Source organism: Carassius gibelio, chromosome B12 (genome assembly GCF_023724105.1).
Source record: "Carassius gibelio isolate Cgi1373 ecotype wild population from Czech Republic chromosome B12, carGib1.2-hapl.c, whole genome shotgun sequence".
In the NCBI taxonomy this organism is placed as follows: Eukaryota; Metazoa; Chordata; class Actinopteri; order Cypriniformes; family Cyprinidae; genus Carassius; species Carassius gibelio.
The window spans coordinates 2,917,860-2,928,853 of record NC_068407.1 but is presented as its reverse complement, the minus strand read 5'-3'; the positions used below and the strand labels follow the sequence as shown (position 1 = coordinate 2,928,853).

The window sequence follows — 10,994 nt, the reverse complement described above, 5'->3', positions numbered from 1 at the left end:
TACTTTTAAAAACATAAACATACTGTAAAGACCTCTCTCTTTCTCATATATGTATACGTGTATATATAAAATATTATGGAAATGCAGAATTTTTTATTTCTGATTTGCTTCTCAAGAAAATTTTTATCAATGTTGAAGAAAATTATATAAAAGTAGTTTTGCTGCTTTGTTTTTTTTATCATATATTACTAATTTTTGAAACAATAAAATAATTTGATAAACTTTACCATGCACATTTAAAATAAAAATAGGGAAAATTACACTTAATTGCTTTGTTTTCATTAATTTCACAAATGTTTCAGAAAGGACTTGACAGATAAACAGAGGAACACGTTGCTTCTGTCAGTGTGGTGAAATTTTGCATTGGTGCAGATTAAATTGATTGGGATTTGACTGATGTTAGAGCACTTGAGGAAAGTGGTATCACTTTACACTTTAATGCCAGTACACACACACACACACACACACACACACACACTTGTGACTCAGCAACACTCTTGCCCTACGATCTGCACCAAGCAAAACTCTCCACATAGACACCGTTGCATATAAACAACTTGGAGCTTGCTTCAAAATAACTCGCTTATAAATAGACCACCAACTATCCAAACGGGGATTTCCTTTGATACCCAGTGCACAGCAGTGATTGTGTAACAACCAGAGAGCTGCAGACCAGACACTCAGAGAGCAAGGACATTTAGAAGACAACAACATCCAGAGAACTACCATAATGTCAGACGATCAACCCTCTTCACCTTCCAGCGACTCGTTGTGCCCGGGCTGCCAGGGTGAAGGGTCGCTGCCGCTGCCCTGCGGACACACTCTGTGCCAGGCTTGCCTGCAGCTGTGTCGGGATGAGCTGGGACAGGACGGGTCAGGCTGTACCGAGTGCTATGGCCGTGAGCTGCTGGACAGCGTGCTGAAGGGGCTGCTCGACTCACTGTTTCAAGGGCAGCCGCGGCGGGTGGGAAACGCTGTGGAGGGCGGAGAGACGCCGGAGGATGGAGGTCTGTGCAGACAGCATAGAGAGAGACTGACTCAATACTGTATGGAGGACGAGGAGCTGATCTGTGATCAGTGTCAGGGAGAGGAACATGAAGCTCACGAGTGCAGCTCCATTGAAGAGGCCACAGAAGAATGTAAGGTGAGAAACAGGTGCATTAAAAAAAAAACTTTATCAAAAGTGTCAGTTACAATATTTTATAAAATTATGGTTGGAGCAACTGTTATCAAAACTTTGCATGATTCTAGTTATGATTTATACATTGGCCAATACTTGGCCATTTTGAGTTTATTAGGCAATAAACAAAGGACTTGATAAATCTTCCAATACTTTGCCATTTTGAGGTTTGAAGCATTACAAAATTCAGTGTAATCTTAAACTATTGTGCCACGTCCAGTTTTGAGTTCAAACTGTAATTGCAGTCTAGTAATGTTATGACATGTTTACAATACTATTAAAATATTTAAATAATGTAATACAAATTTATTAAAATTTTAAATATAATGTAATATATAGTGCTGTCAAATGATTACTCGTGATTAATCTCATCCAAAATAAGTTTTTATTTACATACGTGTGTATACTGTATATTGAGTATATCTAAATAAACACACACATGTTTATATGTTAAATATATTTGTATATAATGTACATTTTATAAATATATACATGTAAAATTTTTCTAAATATACGTTGTGTGTGTATTTATATGCAAAATAAATATATGCACAGTGTACACACATTATGTAAACAAACATTTTGGATGCAATTTATCACGATTAAGCGTTTGATAGCACTAGTAATTTATAGTTGATATTTTGATATTGCTTTAAATGTAACATAAAAAAAAACATGTATAAAAAAAATTAATAAAAAAAAGTTAATGTTGCAGCGATTAACATGAAATGATCAATTTTTTTTACTTTTTTTTAGGTTTTCAGCAGATAATAATTTATATATTTTTAATCTGCTTTAATGATAATTCATCCAATATTTTGCCATTCTGAGGTTTATATCATGAAATTTAGGCAAATCTCAAATTATTGTGCAAATTAGTGTGCAGTGTAATATATATATATATATATATATATATATATATATATATATATATATATATATATATATATATATATATATATATATATATATATATATATATATATTCACTTTTAAATATAATTAGATATATTTTTATATATTTATACATTTTTATTTTTAAATGTTAATACAGATTGAGTATTTTAATATTAAACATTTTTATAGTCATTTATTGTGAATTGAGTAAATATTGTGTTATAAATCATCAGCTAAATGATTAAATGTAAATAGATGTCATAGCAATTGACCGATAAATTGGCCGATATTGCAATTAATCTTGTCATTTAGTGATAGACCGATATATCTGCTGCGCGGCTGATTAATCATCCCAACTTTTGCCATCTTGAGGTCTAGCACGCAATTTGGTGTAGTTTTGAGTGCAGGTCTTGGTAATATATACATATGTCTATATATAGGCTACATATAAAAACGTATATACAGTATTGTTCAAAATAATAGCAGTACAATGTGACTAACCAGAATAATCAAGGTTATTCGTATTTTTTTTATTGCTACGTGGCAAACAAGTTACCAGTAGGTTCAGTAGATTCTCAGAAAACAAATGAGACCCAGCATTCATGATATGCACGCTCTTAAGGCTGTGCAATTGGGCAATTAGTTGAATTAGTTGAAAGGGGTGTGTTCAAAAAAATAGCAGTGTGGCATTCAATCACTGAGGTCATCAATTTTGTGAAGAAACAGGTGTGAATCAGGTGGCCCCTATTTAAGGATGAAGCCAACACTTGTTGAACATGCATTCAAGCTGAGGAAAATGGGTCGTTCAAGACATTGTTCAGAAGAACAGCGTACTTTGATTAAAAAGTTGATTAGAGAGGGGAAAACCTATAAAGAGGTGCAAAAAATGATAGGCTGTTCAGCTAAAATGATCTCCAATGCCTTAAAATGGAGAGCAAAACCAGAGAGACGTGGAAGAAAACGGAAGACAACCATCAAAATGGATAGAAGAATAACCAGAATGGCAAAGGCTCAGCCAATGATCACCTCCAGGATGATCAAAGACAGTCTGGAGTTACCTGTAAGTACTGTGACAGTTAGAAGACGTCTGTGTGAAGCTAATCTATTTTCAAGAATCCCCCGCAAAGTCCCTCTGTTAAAAAAAAGGCATGTGCAGAAGAGGTTACAATTTGCCAAAGAACACATCAACTGGCCTAAAGAGAAATGGAGGAACATTTTGTGGACTGATGAGAGTAAAATTGTTCTTTTTGGGTCCAAGGGCCACAGGCAGTTTGTGAGACGACCCCCAAACTCTGAATTCAAGCCCCAGTACACAGTGAAGACAGTGAAGCATGGAGGTGCAAGCATCATGATATGGGCATGTTTCTCCTACTATGGTGTTGGGCCTATTTATCGCATACCAGGGATCATGGATCAGTTTGCATATGTTAAAATACTTGAAGAGGTCATGTTGCCCTATGCTGAAGAGGACATGCCCTTGAAATGGTTGTTTCAACAAGACAATGACCCAAAACACACTAGTAAACGGGCAAAGTCTTGGTTCCAAACCAACAAAATTAATGTTATGGAGTGGCCAGCCCAATCTCCAGACCTTAATCCAATTGAGAACTTGTGGGGTGATATCAAAAATGCTGTTTCTGAAGCAAAACCAAGAAATGTGAATGAATTGTGGAATGTTGTTAAAGAATCATGGAGTGGAATAACAGCTGAGAGGTGCCACAAGTTGGTTGACTCCATGCCACACAGATGTCAAGCAGTTTTAAAAAAACTGTGGTCATACAACTAAATATTAGTTTAGTGATTCACAGGATTGCTAAATCCCAGAAAAAAAAAAATGTTTGTACAAAATAGTTTTGAGTTTGTACAGTCAAAGGTAGACACTGCTATTTTTTTGAACACACCCCTTTCAACTAATTGCCCAATTGCACAGCCTTAAGAGCGTGCATATCATGAATGCTGGGTCTTGTTTGTTTTCTGAGAATCTACTGAACCTACTGGTAACTTGTTTGCCACGTAGCAATAAAAAATATACTAAAAACCTTGATTATTCTGGTTAGTCACATTGTACTGCTATTATTTTGAACAATACTGTATGTGTGATATAAATAATAAAAAAAAAAAATTCACAGCAGTTTTACAAGTCATTTCCATTAATAACTAAATAACTATTTTATACCTAAATTAAATTAAAGAGTGGCACTAAATTGTAGGATTGAGTCCCAGCAGGTTTTGGTTCTGTTTTATCAAGATGTTTTTATTTTGCACGCTCTAGTTTGAGATAAACAGTGAGAACTGACCGTAACTCTCTACTGTTCTCAGAGGGAGTTGAGAGCAGCTCTCAGACCCCTGCAGGAGAAACTGGAGATGTTAAACACAGCCAAGCAAACCTGCCAGGAAACTTCAGAACACATCAGGGTAACATCTCCGAGACAAAAGATTAACACAAGCCAACTTTAACAGGATTTTCAGTCAGTTCTGGGACTTTAGCATGTTTTAACAGAACCGTTAAATGTGAAGCATGATACTATTCACGATACTATTCATGTGACTATGCACTACAGTAATTAGATATTTAATTACTCTTACTACATTTTTAAACATTTTGCATGAACACATCAAGGTGGCAACATTTTCTGAGAGTCTCTAAACCCTCTGGACAGAGACAGGCCCAGAACACAGTGCGTCTGATAAAGGAGAACTTTGAAAATCTCCATCAGTTCCTGCATGATGAGGAGATCTCCATGCTGAGAGCTCTGAGTGAGGAAGAGGAGAAGAAGAGCCAGAAGATGAAGGAGAAGATGGACAAACTGACAGATGAGATCATGACCTTAAGAGAAGCCATTAGCTCAACTGAAGAGGCCATGAGCGCTGATGACATGGCTTTTCTGAAGGTAGCAAAATAAAGCTATATTATTTTAATAGTAATATTTAGATATTGCATGCATATCAACTCAGTCTAAGAAAACCTGGAGCAGGAGACTTTTTTTGAAAACTCTCTGATCCTTCTGTTACAGAACTACAAGAAGAATTCAGAACGGTAAAAATATCTTTTTCAATCAATCATTTTATAACATTAAATAAACCGAGGCAGAGTGATAGATTTAGTAGTTTAGAAGCCTGCTGCACAAGACTACTTGAACAAGAAGTCAGTTGACATGTAACATTAACTTTGAGTTGAATTGTTGACTCTGGCTTATTGTCAGTTTTGTAAGAACCTAAGTTGATCTGAAGAAGCTCCTCTGTTTCTGTCCCAGGATGGACTGCACCGTTCAGGATCCAGAGGAAATCTCTGGAGCTTTGATTGATGTGGCCAAACACATCGGCTCGCTCAAGTTCAGAGTGTGGGAGAAGATGCAGACCGCCGTCACGTACAGTAAGAGCTAAGAAAGACATCAGGTTTTCAAATATAGAATATATATATATATATATTAAAGCTGCAGTAGGTAACTTTTGTGAAAATATATTTTTTACATATTTGTTAAACCTGTCATTATGTCCTGACAGTAGAATATGAGACAGATAATCTGTGAAATAAATCAAGCTCCTCTGGCTCCTCCCAGTGCTCCTATTGCCATTTGCAGAAATTCATCCGCTCCCGGTAAGAAACAACCAATCAGAGCTGCGGTCCGTAACTTTGTTTGTGTAGTTTCTGAATGAAATATTTAGAAATAAGGAATGATTAAAAATAAATTAAAACTGTCACTGTACCTGCAATAAGTAGTGCAATAAAACAATAACTCAGTTTCCATTAAAAATAATAATACTTTAGACCTTAAAAGTCTGTTCAAAATGAACAATTACAGCAAAAATTGGTTTCAACACCATTTCCCCCCAATTAATTACAAAGAAATGGCAAGTAACACATTACGTAAATTAATAAATGTTATAAACACTGATCTTTCTGAGCTACAAGACATCACAACATTCTATGTGGGTAAATCTGTGATATAAAATAAAATAAAATGGCGTAAAATTATTCAAAACTTGAGCCATTAGCTCAACTGAAGAGGCCATGAGCGCTGATGACATGGCATTTCTGAAGGTAGCAAAATAAAGCTATATTATTTTAATAGTAATATTTAGATATTGCATGCATATCAACTCAGTCCAAGAAAACCCGGAGCAGGAGATTTTTTTTTAAAACTCTCTGATCCTTCTGTTACAGAACTACAAGAAGACTTCAGAACGGTAAAAATATCTTTTTCAATCAATCATTTTATAACATTAAATAAACTGAGGCAGAGTGATAGATTTAGTAGTTTAGAAGCCTGCAGCCACAAGACTACTTGAACAAGAAGTCAGTTGACATGTAACATTAACTTGAGTTGAATTGTTGACTCTGGCTCATTGTCAGTTTTGTAAGAACCTAAGTTGATCTGAAGAAGCTCCTCTGTTTCTGTCCCAGGATGGACTGCATATATATATATATAATCAAAGTGTCCATTAAATAAAAAAGGGGAATAAAGTGTCAAATAGACTAAAAATATTTAGTGTACAAAAAAAAATAATATTTTTTTCACAGTTAATTACACAGAAACAGCAAGGATATATAAAATTAAACATAATATGCTGAAGTAGAAAGACTGAATGGTATTTTCATGTGAAACCTACTCCAATAATCTTTTTTTTTTTGTTTTTTACACTGTAGCTACTAATTATTTCAAGTCAAGTCACATTTATTTATATAGCACTTTTAACAATACAGATTGTGACAAAGCAACTGTACAGCATTAATTAGGAAAATAGTGCATCAATAATGCAAAATGACACTCAATTTTTAGTTAAAGGCAATTTATCATTGAATTCAGTGATTTCATCATCCAGCTCAGTTCAGATAGTATCTGTGCATTCAAGTTGATGATATCGCTGGATATTGAGCAAGCCATAGGTGACAGCGGCAAGGAAAGAAAACTCCATCAGTGACACAATAGAGAAAAAACCCTGGGAGAAACCAGGCTCAACCGGGGCCAGATGAACCCAGCAGCTCAATTCCAGGCTGCAGCAAAGTCAGATTGTGCGGAGGACTCGACTGGCTCCTGTGGTCATGGCCCAGTGGCCTTCTAGGAGTCTAGTTTCACAAGCTAGAATTTATGTAGAATTAGCATTTTTGTTTATAGATATCCCGTTTTAACCACTTGCAACTGCCTCAAAACTGATCTTGCCAGTGACTAAACTCTAAATACCTTTCAAACCTTCAGCTCCTGTGATCCTCGACCCCAACACCGCAGACGTCTGCGTGGCTCTGTCCGACGACCTCACCTCCATCCGCTACATGGAGGAAGACCAGCAGGTCCCAGACAACCCCGAACGCTTCAGCTTCTACGAGTGCGTCCTGGGCTCCGAGGGCTTGGGCTCCGGCCGGCACAGCTGGGACGTGGAGGTGGGCGACTGCAGCGAGTGGGCGCTGGGGGTGGTGAAAGAAAGCGTGCAGCGTAAAGAGTGGTTCCCGCCGAGCCCTGAGCGCGGCATGTGGACCATCTGCCTGTACGGAGGAGAGTACCGCGCGCGGACGGCCAGCAGCGCTCCTCTGACGCTCAAGAAGAAACCTCAGAAGATCCGGGTTCAGCTCGACTGGGAGGCCGGCAGAGTCATGTTCTCAGACGCCGGAGACAACTCTCTGCTCTACAAGTATAAGCACAAGTTTACGGAAAAAGTGTTTCCATATTTCTCCAACACATGTAAAAGACATCCGCTGCATATTTTAGCGGAGAAGGTGTCTGTGTACACAGAGTAACTCGACAAACATTTCATGATACACACTATTCTGAGTCTGAAGGACTGAAGTAGTACAAGAATGACTTAAAGGGATAGTTCACCTAAAAACTTTGTCATCATTTACTCACCCTCAAGCTGTTCCAAACCTGTACGAATTTCTTATGCTGAAAACAAAAGAAGACATTTTGAAGCATGTGGGGAACAAAACAAAAAATAAAAATTTATTACCAGTGTTGAAAACGGTTGTGCTGCTTAATATTTTTGTGGAAATCGTGATAATATTTAGGATATAAAGTTCAAGCATTTATTTGAAATAGGAATAAGTTGTAACGGCGTGCATTGTGTGTTTTTATTGTTGTATCTAATTATCATAGACGACTTATCATAATAGTAATTATGAAATACAATCATTTTAATTATCATAAAAACTAATGCATTCTTGCTAAATAACAGTATTAATTTCTTTACAAAAATACACATTAAATTACTGACCCTATACTTTTGAATGGTTGTGCATCTGAAAAATGACTAATTAGTACAAGGTTTGAGAAAATTCAAAGCTTCTGAGTACAGCTGAAGAAACTCCCAGCATGAGGTGGAGCTAATGCTTGTTGTTGATGTGGTCTTTGTGCTGAAGCTCTGTGAACTCTGAATAAAGCACTGATGACATCTCCAGCTGTCCAGCCTCATCAGCCCCAGACCATGACACGTGTTTCTGGAGAAAACAGACACTCGCTCGCCTCGCCAGAGCACACAGAAGTCTCTTTACCTTTTCCTGTGATCATGACTTTGCAAACTCGAGACGCATGCTCAGAGGAGAACCTTAGATTACAACATCAAGTATATTACCATCTGTAACATCTTACAACAGAAACCTAACACTATGTAAATGAGCAAATATCTGTGAATGTAAGATTCTTTTCAGAATATTAGATTGCTGCTTAATATTGTGCAGTATAAATAATCTATCTTTTTAAATAGTGGATAAAACCATCATTTTGCAACAATAAAGTTTTAAAACATTGCATGTCGCATTTTCATGATTATAACTTTGCATGTTTTCTTATTTTGCATTTTTTTATTCAATTAAAGAATCTGCTATGACATCATTCATCACACTGCAGATGGAAGGTCAAGTGCAAAAGATTGGCAAACGTCTGTGTGCACATTGCACAATACTAATATACAAGTAAAAAAAAAAGAGAAGAAAGAAAGAAAATTTACCAGTGGTTATTAGCAAAACATTAGAATTTTGGCAAACAAAGCTTGCTTTTAATAACCATTGCACTGTTGTAGTGGAAGTTATACTACTACATTTTATTATTACTTTACAATATGTTAATTAACATAAATTATCATGGCCTAATGACCCCACCCCTTGTGGCACACAATAATCATGATAATAGAAAATTTCCACATACTGCAATGCATTTACCCATATTATTTTTTTCAAATGCTTTTATAAAATTAAATAAAATTAAATGCATTTACATTTCTGCAATAATTAACATGTCTAACAAAGTTTTTATATTTAAAAACTGCCATGATCATATATATATATATATATATATATATATATATATATATATATATATATTATGGCAAGCCATCAGGAAATAATTATATTTATAATATGAAGTCGGAATATGTAGAATGAAAGTCTGAATATATGGAATGTAAGTCTGAATATATGGAATTAAAGTCTGACTATATGGAATGAAAGTCTGAATATATGGAATTAAAGTCTGACTATATGGAATGAAAGTCTGAATATATGGGATGAAAGTCTGACTATATGAAATGAAAGTCTAACTATATGGAATGAAAGTCTGACTATATGGAATGAAAGTCTGACTATATGGAATGAAAGTCTGAATATATGGAATGAAAGTCTGACTATATGAAATGAAAGTCTAACTATATGGAATGAAAGTCTGACTATATGGAATGAAAGTCTGACTATATGGAATGAAAATCTGAATATATGGAATGAAAGTCTGACTATATGGAATGAAAGTCTGAATATATGGAATGAAAGTCTGACTATATGGAATGAAAGTCTGACTATATGGAATGAAAGTCTGAATATATGGAATGAAAGTCTGAATATATGGAATGAAAGTCTGACTATATGAAATGAAAGTCTGACTATATGGAATGAAAGTCTGACTATATGGAATGAAAGTCTGAATACATGGAATGAAAGTCTGAATATATGGAATGAAAGTCTGACTATATGAAATGAAAGTCAGACTATATAGAATGAAAGTCTGACTATATGGAATGAAAGTCTGAATACATGGAATGAAAGTCTGACTATATGGAATGAAAGTCTGACTATATGGAATGAAAGTCTGAATATATAGAATGAAAGTCTGAATATATAGAATGAAAGTCTGAATATATAGAATGAAAGTCTGACTATATGGAATGAAAGTCTGACTATATGGAATGAAAGTCTGAATACATGGAATGAAAGTCTGACTATATGAAATGAAAGTCTGAATATATAGAATGAAAGTCTGAATATATAGAATGAAAGTCTGAATATATGGAATGAAAGTCTGACTATATGGAATGAAAGTCTGACTATATGGAATGAAAGTCTGACTATATGGAGTGAAAGTCTGAATATATAGAATGAAAGTCTGACTATATGGAATGAAAGTCTGACTATATGGAATGAAAGTCTGAATACATGGAATGAAAGTCTGACTATATGAAATGAAAGTCTGAATATATAGAATGAAAGTCTGAATATATGGAATGAAAGTCTGAATATATGGAATGAAAGTCTGAATATATGGAATGAAAGTCTGACTATATGGAATGAAAGTCTGACCATATGAAATGAAAGTCTGACTATATGGAATGAAAGTCTGAATATATATTTAATGAAAGTCTCAATACATAAAACAAATGTCTGAATATATGGAAAGTCTGAATATATATATATATATATATATATATATATATATATATATATATATATATATATATATATATATATATATATATATATATTTCATTCCATATATTCAGACTTTCATTCCATATATTCAGACTTTCATTCTACATATTCAGACTTCATATTATAAATATAATTATTTCCTGAACAGCTTGTCATAATATATATCTTCATTTGGAAAGTGATGGAAATTCAATAGATTATTTTTTTTTTTTTCAAAGTGACGTCATTAAG

General features: G+C 34.8%; 1 protein-coding gene across 1 annotated transcript; it reads left to right on the top strand.

The window, feature by feature from the left end:
- Nucleotides 1-634: 634 nt before the first annotated feature.
- On the top strand, nucleotides 635-8,816 carry LOC127968792 (E3 ubiquitin-protein ligase TRIM39). Its single transcript, XM_052570131.1, has 6 exons — nucleotides 635-1,144; nucleotides 4,397-4,492; nucleotides 4,738-4,968; nucleotides 5,092-5,114; nucleotides 5,332-5,450; nucleotides 7,276-8,816. Exons 1-6 carry the CDS (start codon nucleotides 731-733, stop codon nucleotides 7,809-7,811), a joined length of 1,419 nt encoding a protein of 472 aa, XP_052426091.1. The 5' UTR covers nucleotides 635-730; the 3' UTR covers nucleotides 7,812-8,816.
- Nucleotides 8,817-10,994: the final 2,178 nt, after the last annotated feature.

Coding starts and splice junctions, on each gene's coding strand:
- LOC127968792 (XM_052570131.1), top strand. CDS start 731: ATGTCAGACGATCAACCCTCTTCACCTTCCAGCGACTCGTTGTGCCCG. Junction 4,493..4,737: donor AAACTTCAGAACACATCAGG/GTAACATCTCCG, acceptor CCCTCTGGACAG/AGACAGGCCCAGAACACAGT. Junction 5,115..5,331: donor TACAAGAAGAATTCAGAACG/GTAAAAATATCT, acceptor TTTCTGTCCCAG/GATGGACTGCACCGTTCAGG.